The sequence below is a fragment of the Sminthopsis crassicaudata genome, chromosome 3 (assembly GCF_048593235.1).
Source record: "Sminthopsis crassicaudata isolate SCR6 chromosome 3, ASM4859323v1, whole genome shotgun sequence".
Taxonomy (NCBI): Eukaryota; Metazoa; Chordata; class Mammalia; order Dasyuromorphia; family Dasyuridae; genus Sminthopsis; species Sminthopsis crassicaudata.
In genome coordinates, this window is record NC_133619.1 from 560,442,616 (window position 1) to 560,454,646 (window position 12,031).

Consider the following 12,031-nt stretch of genomic DNA (forward strand, 5'->3'; position numbering starts at 1 on the left):
AATAAAATCATAATACAATGCAGATAATAAAAATTTTTGGTTTTCTAAGTCTATATGATAGCAGAGATATGTTTCTATTTCAATTTTATATCACTGATTAAGCTCATTGAGGGTATAAATGACTTGCTCACACTCACACAGCCAGTTTATACCAGAGTTCATGTCAATAATGCCATGCTGCCTCAGCTGTACTTTAAAAACTGTTTAGGAAAAAACCTTCAATCACTAAAATGTCTACACCTTTTGGTCAAGTGATTCCACTGAACAAATATTGAAGGAAGTCAAAAACAGAAAGTTAGCATATGTTCCAAAATATCCAGAAAAGCAGCTTTTAAGGTATCAAAGAATTAAGTACAAAGAATCCATCAATTGAAGATGAGCCAAACAAACTTTGGTAAATGAATAAATGGAATATTGCTGCATTATAAAAATGAAATGACAAATGCCAACAACTCAAAGAAACATGGAAATACGTGAATTGGTATAAAGGAAAAAAGGAAAGATAAGTAAGATAACATATATGCATATAGATATAATGACATCACCAATATAATTTTTTTAATACATAAAACAAGACTGAATGTTATATAATTATATTAACCAAACTTACTTCCAGGGTAAAACTAAAAAAATACCCAAATTCCCTTCATTGCAGAAGTGGGGGACTATTGATATGTGATAATGTACATGATGAATGTATTGACTGGTTTTACAGAACTGATTCTTTCTTATTCCTTCTTATAAAGGATGTCTCTATAGTAAAGGAAAAAATAAGTTTAGAAATAAAAGTAATATAAAGACAAAAAGACAAAAGTACAAATTATTTTAAAACATTTTAATAAGATAGCTTTTATACCTCACTGCTATAACACTTATAAAAATGTTATTTAATAAATGTGAATATTCTCATGACAACATTTCTTAGACTATTTTCCTTAGTTCTTTTTGTGTTATAAAAACATCATCACCCGATTCAAAGAAATGATGATCTTCTCTGAATTTAGTGGACTGGTTCTTGGCTAACAGATAGAAAATCTCTTCCTAGTCCTTTAGTTGAAGACTTGTTCTTGACTTGCTCTATAGAGTCTACATTTCACTGGAATACCAATCTAGAACCTAAGGTCATCATCACTTTGCAATGGGCTTAAGCTAGCCATCCTTTATTACCCTCTGGTCTGTCTTGCCTCCAAGGAGCTCATTTTCTATTGAGAGAATTCAAGTAAGCTGAGATTAATATACAGAGTTAGTTAGGTTTAACTAATATTAATGAGATACAATCAATGTTGAAGTGCTTTTAATCTTTATTGTGTCATGAAGCTGATCTTACTTGGCTAACTACCCAGGCTTTCCTTCTCCTAAAAGTGTCTCAGCTATCAAATGTACAACTTTTTCATCCTGCTTTCAAAATTCCTATGGCCATAGAGGGACGACTCTGCTATGTTTGAAGATAAAAGGTATCAGATTATATTGATCTATACTAGGATATCAAGAACTAATAAATAGCCCAACATTCTAGTTACTCTAAAAAATTAAGTGGCCTTTTATTGACCCCAATGAACCTATAATGACTGAAATTGGGTAAAGGTGCATGGGATGCTGACATACAACTTCTCATTGCCTCTCTAAAAATGGCATTCTAAGACAGACTATTATCACTTCATACTGTACTACCATATGATTTTGAAAGCCCTGACAAAAATATTTAGGAATCAATATGCAAAAAGAATTTAAGCTTATGTCCAAGGAATCTTGTTTTGGAACATGGTGGGAGGAACTTTGTGATTATTTTCATAACTAAGATACAATAATGAAGGTGTATTGTAAACAATGTCTATGTCATGGAATACTATGTATCCTGTGGTAGTAAGGTTGACATTCTTTTCTTCTTCCTCTTTGTTTTATTTCTTCTTTTCTTTATCCTCCTGAGTCTGTGTGGTGGTATTGTGTGTGTCGTGTGTGTGTGTGTGTGTGTGTGTGTGTGTGTGTGTGTGTGTGTGTGTATGCACAGGGAAATATATAGAAATAAAGGTGATGTAAAAACAAAATATAAATCAAATTTCAGTAAAGAAAAAGATTAATTTTGCTTGAATATTAAATCTTCCCCACATATTCATATATCTAGGGAAGTGTGAATTAAAAATGCCATTAAATGAATCAATAAGAACAGAAATGACTTAAAATCATCCCTCTTGCATCTTGGAAGAACCAACCAAAATATTAGTTTTCTATGATTTTCATTATTACATACAAATTAAATGACTACATGTAAAAATATTTAAATGTATCATTCTTATGTAAAGTCAAGTTGTTCAAGAATAGCTTTGAGGAATAGAAGATTCTGCAATAATCCAGGGTTTCATGCAATTAGCAAAATTCATCTGCAGAAAAGAAACATCTGAAATATCTCATTATCTAGAAGGAATCCCTCAATCACTTAGACTGTACAGTAGACATACTTTGTGAAAGTTACAAAGATGCTGGCCAAGTATATATAACTCTTGTTTTTTATCCCACTTAGCATAAACAATTAGATTGTTTAAAAAAAATAAGTTCTTTGTTATGTCAAGGCAGAGAAAGGATAATGTCAGCTTGTCTGTGACATTGAAGACCGAAAAATAGAAGTCACTAAACTGAGTTGGCCTCTACAGAGCGGATTTGTTTTCCAGACACAAAGGAGGAACTGAGATAGGGAGTTTGTCCTCCCTCTTTTGTGTCTGGAAAACAAATCTCCTTCAATGATTATAAATTTGTCATCCCAAATAACAAAGTGTACAATTATCTCGTGCTAATATATGGTAATTAGGGCTCCAAAAATTAGTGGAATGAACTGTGAAAACAATGAAATTAAGAAGCAACTTCTTCAGGTCAATAACCACTCTGACTTGAATCTTGGAGTTCCCTGTGTGCCTCTTCTACTGTCTCCCCATTCATCAGTTCCTATGACCTTTTAGTCAATAGTATGACTACAAAGGTGTAGGGAATAAAAAAAAAGCCTGAATATTTTCTTCTTGTATTCAATCATATATGTGATAACTATTATTATAAAGCTTTTATAACTTATCTTTTTTTTGATTATTTGATCATAAGAATTTCAGAGAGCATGACCTATTGCCCTCTGAAATTATTTTTCTTAATTTGGGGTACAAATAAAGTCACTACAGCAAACTCCTTTGCATCTAAAAGAAAAACCTAAGAATCATGCCTCCATGTAGCTACAACTTTTTATTTGTTTTTTTTAAATTTTTCACCAGAATATGAATATTGATATGGTTTAGGTTTTTTTTTTCAATATCAATTTAATCATTAGTAAAGAATCTCATGTGCTTCAGAGCTAAGATGACTTAAAAACTGCCTCATTCTTAATTACCATCTCCTCTGCTTTTTTTTTTTTGTTTTTCCACTAATGATTGTAAAAGCTGAAGATCATTTTTTAATTAAAATATCTTTGTTTTGCAGGTTGCCATGGTAAAATAATCCATCCATTAATGGCCAGTGTACTAGTGACAAGCTTCATTGCACTTAGTTAGATTGGTCTTCAGATAGCAGTCTATGTCATGAGCTCCATACTTAAAGACATTTCAATATAGTATAATCTACAAGACCTTATACTTCACTGACACAGTCTTGAAGAAATTGGAGACAACCCCATGTTATGATGATGCATCAAAATAGAACCATGTGGAGGAGAATCAAATTCTACATTCTTATTTTGAACTAATGAAAATCTATAATGAATCAAATTGTTATTTGTTTAGTTCATTCTTAGTACCACAAAATAGGTAATAATCAGGGGCAGTTAGGTGACTCAATGGATAGAGTACCAGCTCTGAAGTCAGAAGGACCTGAGTTCAAATCTGGCTTTAGACACTTAACACATCATAGCTGTGTGACCCTGGGCAAGTCACTTAACCCCAATTACCTAAGGGAAAAAAAATAGTAATCTATATTCCAATTCACTAGGGTCTCTGTCTGGTCTCTCTTTTTTTCCCATTAAGTAATTGGCAAGTTTCCCAAAAGAAAAAACAAACAGCCTTTCATTTAATGATCAGCAAATTTAGATCAAGGAGGATATTTGTTGATATTTGTTGAATTTGCTTACATATGAAAAAGATACTCTAAAATTGAAAATCCAAATTCTTGCAGATATAGTTTATTATATGCTCAGCTATTAACTATATAATATCCGGTCTCAGATAATAAAAACTAGGAACTTTTCTTGGAAGGCCTTTATCATAAGATCCTTTCTGAATTACAGTAACTAATTGTATTGAAAAAATATCCAACATAATGCTACTTTTCAACTCAACTTCCAGTAATATATACTTGGAGACTGGAAATTTTAGGTTCATGTTCTGTTGCTGATATGTAATATCTGTATGACCTTATATAGGTAATTAAATCTCTTAGTACCCAGAGGTAATTTTCAAAGACTCTCTAAGCTGCAAATTAGGTGCTATTCTGTATTAGCAGAGTAACTCTCTAGAATGACCCTGAACAAAATGTATAGAAAAAAATAAATAGTAATAATAACTAATATTTAGATAGTACTTGACTACTATGTATCAATTATCATGCTAAACATTTTACATATATTATCTCACTTGATCCCCCACCAAAACTGGGATGTAAATATTATTACCACTTTATAACATGGAAAAAAAATTAAGTGACTCCGAGCGAGTCACATATTCAGTATCTGAGGTTGCTTTGGAACTCAGGTCTTCTTGACTGTGTTCTATGCACTGTTCCACCTAACTGTCCCAAATGTAATATGTTTTAATTATATTTATTATTATATATTCTATTTATTTTCTTTATAGATTGTTTTTATTTTTATATAATTTATTATATAACATTATTAAATTTATAAATTTATATTATAAACATGATATAAATTTATAAATGTTATAAATAAAATAAAATTCATTATATATTGTTTTTATTTTTCATTGCATCTATATGGTTTATTTATAATTTTTGCAATATTTAACATAGCACCCCTTTTTTTCTTCAAACTTAGCTCAAGTACTATCTTCTGCATGAAGTTCTTAGCTGATTCCCCTGTTGTTAGTCCATTCCCCCAAATGTTTTTAATTTATTGTGTACTTGCTCAGAATATACTTATAAATGTATATGTTGACTTGAACATAGTAAGGTCCTTGAAAAGAGAGACATTTCAAATCTAAACCTTGTAATCCTTGTATTTGGCACAGCGTCTTTCATAGAGCAGGCAATTTATAAATGTGTAATGATTGGTTTATAAGTAAATACAATTTATATAAAGAAAAAAGAAATTTAGATATATTTTACATGTAAAAATTTTAAATACACAGTGTCATAAGTTAATTAATATCTATTAGACAAAAGGATGGACAGTAAGAAAATGAACCAGCAAGGAAATGGTATCATGACTTAGTTTCTCTCTTTCTTCATAAAGTCCTGGCTCAAAAAAAATTACAACATATCCTAAATAGTAATTCTACAGTCCAATATTCAGTTCTAATTCTGAAAAATGCAATATATCTTAATATTTTAGAAGAAGAATATGCTATGATATTGCGGACTTACCAGTGGTGAAGAGAAGTTTCCTGGGATCCTAAACAAAATAAAGACAAATTATAGAAACAAAACAAAAAGAGATGAATGAGGCAAAATTTTGCAAAGCACCCAGAGGACACAAGCACATGTTGGACAGATATGATACTTTCCTTCAAAGGGATATGGAAAGCTCTCAATTGTTTCTAAAGGATTTTAAACAAAATGTTGGAAGGACCTCTAGGAGGGCAGCATCATAAAATATCTTCCTTCCTTAAAGCAGGATCTCAAAGAAGCATCTTCAAAAAAAATCAGATATCAATCTATCTAAAAGTACATTAGATTAGAAATCAGAAGACCAGTATTCCAGTCTGCCTCTGCTATTTAGTAATATAACCATTCTCATCCCATCTGACATCTGTGACTCGATTTTATCATCTGTAATGTGGAATTGGCAATATTTGACCTGCTGACTTAATGACAGACAGGCTTCTGTTATTGTGAAAATTTGGTAGAGCAATGGATATAAAAGCTCTTTGTAAACTGAAAAGTATTATAAAATGGCAATGTTATCTTATTACTATTAATTCCTTCTATTAATTATTATTAATATTTTAATAGTATTAATACATATTGATCCCTACTATTAATATTATCATCTTGTTTTAGGTTTGACTTATCCCTCCCACACAGAAATGAAGTGTCTTTGCCTGTCTGTTTCAGTCTCCCTGTTTGTGTTTCTATATCTGTCAAAGTGTATATGTATCTCTCTCTCCCCCGCATCCTTCTCTCTCTCTCAATCAAATTAGATGACTTTCCAAGAGCTTTTAGACTTCACTTTTAATAATTTTGGCAACTTCTTAATCCTGCTTAGTCCATTAAGCATAAAGGTAACATAGCATCCATTCTCTTTTTTTCACTCTTGTGTCAAGGTCAAGGGCTAGTTTGATGCAAGGCGAGTCACAACAAGGCTCGGGGTATCATAAAACTTCCCCTACCAGCTGACCATTTACTAATCTAAATCAGGTTACTCTCTAAGCCAGGATTATTTAATAATAATAAATATATAATTAAACTATATTATGAACAATAATTTTAAGCAAAAAAGGGCTTAATTAAGGGCTTAATAAGGGCTTATTATCTGGAAAGTCTAAGATTTTAGGAAGAAAATAATTGATGTGATTAGCCCATTAACATTTTTTCATTTAATCATCTCATATTATAGTATATTATATATATATGTATATATATATATATATATACGTATACGTATATATATATATACATATATATATACATATATATGTATATATATATATATATATGTGTATATATATATATATACGTATATATATATATATACATATATATATATATATATACATATATATATATATATATATATATATATATATATATATATATATATAAGTATACCACAAGCAGAAAATTATTGTAAGTGCTGGTGAAGGTGTCTAAAATAGAAAAAGACAAAAAATCCAGAGAACTATAGTTTGCAATTATCACCTGTCAACAGCAGCAGCCAATGGAATTCTGATCAAATGTCATAGGGCAAGTTAAGTTTACAAGCAATGAAAAACTGGAGTATAGGCAGCCATGAGACCAAATTCAAATACTGAGCTACCTAAGTCAGCGACATGGGGAAAAGAAATGAGGTTATATCTCAAAAAGTTATATATCATTTAATGTTCCATTCTGCAGGGGACTGAGCTATTCAAACTTCACAGAAAGGAGGGCTCCAGATTAACAAAGCAAGACATGGAGATGATTGATAAAGATACCCTAAACACTCAAATTCTCCTGATGCTTTTAGAGAGAAAGTACAATTCAAAAGCCCTGATGAAATTTAGCAGCTGTAATGGAGACACTGAATTTGCTGCTGAATGATAGGAATTAGGAGTGAGACCTGAGCAGCCAATACCTGAACACTGACATATTTGTAAAGCAGATACTTCCCTAATTTCCATTATTTGATGTAAGGCATCTAAAATGGTAATAATGAATATTTCATGAAACAAAAAAATTCCAAAATATTAACTGAAAAAGCACAACAGCAACAAGGTACTGATTTCCTGAAAAACCTGTGAAACTCATCAAATGGTACACAAGAATCAAAAGGAAAATATAAAATCACAGATCACCTACCTCATCCCGATATCTTGCTGCATTTATTTCAAGAAAATCTTCATTGTAATTCACAGAGAAGTTCAGGGCATTCACCAGATGGGCAGCAACATGGACTCCTGAAAAACCCAACAAGATCTTGATTTATTAAGAGTTTTCTATGGAAGATTTAAATTCTAATATAAAGGGTCAGTTATAAAAATTGGATCCTGTTTTGACAGCTGCAATGGAAAAGAAATATCACAGTTACTTAGACATATGATGATAAATAGGCAGTTTTTAAGTTACAAACGAAGTTAGATTGAAATAGGATCCATGTTGGAGAAATCGTACTAGTGAATACTTATTTTATTTATTTATAAATATCATGGCAGACTGGAAAATAACAATAGCTAACATTTATAGTATTTTAAGATTTTTAATGTTTTGCAAATTAATCATTTATGCCCACAACCCTTTATGCCCACTTTAATATATCACTGCTATAAAAATCCACTCATCAAACTTGACTGTACATGGCATTATTCTAGAACTACAAAGCTCCTGTTGATTAGGAGTTTCTGTGGTATATTTTCATTTTTAAACACCTTTTTTATTTATTGTATCTTACTGAACTTTTAAAAGTTTTTTTTAAACTGCTGTTTCAATAGTTTCTACAATATTGTCTTTCAACAACATAGACATGATCTGCTCTAGGGGGAACACTGAGTTCTTATTCTGTGATATGGGCTAATAAAAAGCAATTATCTGTAGATCTTTCTAAAAATTCATGGAAAGCTAATCATTTTTTTTACAAGAAAATCATTATTCACAGGTAACAGCAAAATTCTCCAACAAGAAAGTTAAGATGCCTAGCAAATAATGCCTCTAGAATAGTTTTTAAGGTATTTCGGCTAGACAATCCTTCAATATTATAAAATCTTACCTGAAAAGATACAGATGGTAATACCACAGGTTATATGGAAAGTTCTACTTTTATCTAAGAGCCTTCTTGTTCTTCTGCTTGCAACCTAAAAATTTTAAAATATGAGCTTTTTTTTGCTAAAAAAAAAAGTAACAGGCTAAAAATCATATACAGAAAAATCATTTGGCTCCTACATTTATGTTTTACTTTCAGTGGAACATTGAACCAAACAGCACTATCTATCCTCACCTTCTCTACATCCTTTCTTTGAAACTTGGGAGTCAAAATGTAGTTACCTACAATGAGAATCTTCAGTACAAAGTTTGAGAACTCTCAGGAAAATTTTATGTTTGTGACTGACTAAATTAAAAATAAAATTTAAAAATAAAAGCTGAATAGGTTTTCTGTAGTTTTCCATTCAAATGGGTTATTGGGTAGCAGGAACAAGCAAAAAAAAAATCCCAAAACAACAATGTTTTTTTAAAAGTTAAAAATCAAATATCTCTTTAACATTAAGTAAAGGGGGAAAACATTTATTTATCTAATTTATTTACTTTTAGTCTGGACAAGGGATTTCACTGGTTTAGGGAGCTCTAGTAAGGAAATTCCCTCTCAGTGTAGAGTGACAAATAATTATTCCCCCACTCTTGGTCTTAAGGGGTTACCTTATTTAAAGTGTGTAAATAGATTGAATGATTCATCTTAACAAATTCATCTTAACTTTTTAAAGTCCCTAATACATGTAAGACACAATGATAAGTGCTATGATTTCATAAAGGTAAAAATTACTGCAGCTGTTCTAAAGAAGCGTATTCGCTAATCGGAGAATACAGTATAGGCACAAATAAATATGATGCTATATAAAATAAAATAGGAGTAAAAGAAAAGTTGAGGTAAAAATATGTAGGAAAATTTGAAAATGAGCCATTCAATTACAGAGGGGCAGATGAAGGTGTGAATGATGAGAAGTGGAATCAAAGAAGGCATCTTGAAAAATGTAGCATATTTTACCTGAAAGGTTTGAGGAATGAGAAAAATGGAGTGAGATAGAGAAACAGTTATGAGTGCAATTCTGGTAGAACAGATTATGTAAAAAAATCAAGACTGAAAAAGTAGACTTCAACCAAATAGAGGGTATTCTCAAGGTATAAGTTAAGGAGTTTAAATTTGACTTTATATGCAGTAGACAGCCACTAAATATTTTTGAGCAGGTGAGTGACATGGTGAGATAGGAAGCAAAGGAATTATTTTGGCAACTGTGTGAAATATCACACATACACACACACACACACACACACACACACATACACATACACACAAATACACATTCACTAAAGGTTTGGAGGTGTTGTAATCTGCTCTGACTGGTGGGAATACACGCAGAAATTGTGGACTCCTGAAGCTTTGAAAGTGTGATTGAACAGGAAAGAGACTAAATAAAACAAAGGAAATCACTTCAACAACTATTATAACATTCCTTAATTAAGCTGTTGGCCATGTAAAGCAGGAGAAAAAAAAAAGATGTATGACTTAGGTTGACAATTAATTGAGTAGTGGAGGAGGGAGTGAGGAAAGGGAAGAGCCAAAGGCAATTTTAAAGTTTGAAGCCTTGGTGGGTGAGAGAATGGTGGTTTTCTCAATAGAATCAAGAACAAGTGAGAACTTGAGAAGAAGTTTTTAGAAAATTGAGAAAAGATGGAAGATAGTAAGTTCAGTTTTAGACATCCAGATAAAGAGAGCTAGTAGGCAGTTGGAATCTAAGAGTAAAGAGCAAGTAAAGATGAATGCTTGAAAAATTGTTTGGGAATCATATTCATAGGAGCAATAGTTGAGGTCAGCTGAGAAGATGAGATTACCAAGGAAGAGACCATAAGGAAAGTAGGAAATAAAAATAGGGGACAGAGTCCTGCATGACACCCTCACTTCCTTCAGTGGGGTAGTAGGATCAAGAGAGCAGTGCCATGGAAAATAAAGAATAAGATGCATCAAGGGCAAGCTGAGCAACAGTTCTGAATGCTACCAAAAGGTTGAAGATGCTTAGGCATCAGAAAGACCTTATATGTATATGTAGGATGGATAGAAAGTTGATAAGATTCTTGAGAGCTGCCATTGTCTTATTTTAGTTTTCCAACTGGAATTTTCATTCCATAGCAGCTCCACCCCTACCTTCTGGGAGCCACGCAGGAAGGCCAACAATGTCCGGCACATCGGTAAAAGAATAAGACTGCAGTTGAAGTTGAGAACTGATGCTGAAGCTCTGCTTAGACACAATCCTAGCTGAACAAATAAGGCAAGAGTCATAATATAATCAACAACCATATTACAACCACCTTATCATGCATATCTCACTATCCCCATATATGCTCAATTTCTCTATATGTTTTATTACTAGTATGGACTGATTTGGACTTTGATCTTGTGCTCTATACATTGTGCCACCTAGTTTCCTTTCAAAACAAAAACAAGAGTAGATGAAAATATAGATGGACATTTTTTTCTCATTTTATACCCAAAAAAAATTTATACATGGACTCCAAGTTAGGAATTTCTGTTCCAAATGCTCTCTATTCTCTTGGTTTCCATGACATCAAATTTTCATGGCTTTTCTCCTCCTCTTTGATTCCTTTTTTGGGGAGAGTTACTCATCTTCTGCCCATCACTTGCAATTCTGTCTTTGATTCTACTCCATGTTTTCTCTCCATTCCTATAACTTCTTCAATTATTGCCTCTATGTCGATAATTTTTAAATCTTTTCAATCTCTTTTTCCAGATTTCTTAGATTTCTGTTTGCTTAATATTCTCACATGGAGATATCTACAGATCCTGACTCTCAACATTCATCATAATGAACTCATCAATTCTCAATAAAATCAACTTCTTCCCCTAACTACATTATTTCTGTTGATAGTGCCATTATTTTCCCAGTAATCCAAGGAACAAAATAGTTCATATTTTATTTTACTTTCTCTATTTATACTGCCAAATTTAATCAATTATAGAAAATCCTATTAATTCCAACTATCTTCACTTTCTATTTTCACTGTAGCCACCCTAATCCAGGCTTTAGTCACATCTGACCTGGACAATTCAATTCAATAAACATTTATTGAGTTTAATTCATCAAGATAATTATGCTACATTCTACTGCAAATAGAAACTGTAAATAAAAATATGATACCTGTCTTCATGAAGCTTACAATATAGCAAGAGAATAAAACACAAAGAAAGGATATCATAATACCCATAGCATAGAGTATTTGCATTAGAGAATTAAAAAACAAAGTGCTATGTGAAATTTAAATGATAAGGGTATTGCTCTATGGAGGTGACATTTATGTTATGCTTGAAAGATGACCAGGAATTTAATGAATTCCTTATTTCACAGCTAACTCTGTTCTAAAATTCTCTTTTCTCTTCAAGACACCTCACTCCTTCATTCCCTTTCAA

The 12,031-nt window shown here is 31.8% G+C and overlaps 1 protein-coding gene across 3 annotated transcripts in view; it reads right to left on the minus strand.

Annotated features, from left to right (window-relative positions):
* Positions 1–12,031, minus strand: part of NOX4 (NADPH oxidase 4) — a 225,920-nt gene that overhangs the window by 172,011 nt on the left and 41,878 nt on the right. Inside the window, exons 3-6 of one of the 3 annotated variants that reach the window (XM_074304691.1) lie at positions 10,751–10,861; positions 8,606–8,690; positions 7,702–7,799; positions 5,569–5,596 (exon numbers count right to left, since the gene is read on the minus strand). In XM_074304691.1, coding sequence (XP_074160792.1) covers positions 5,569–5,596; positions 7,702–7,799; positions 8,606–8,690; positions 10,751–10,861 — 322 coding nt within the window. The remainder of the gene's footprint in view (positions 1–5,568; positions 5,597–7,701; positions 7,800–8,605; positions 8,691–10,750; positions 10,862–12,031) is intronic. The other 2 variants (XM_074304693.1, XM_074304692.1) reach the window with 2 other exon arrangements.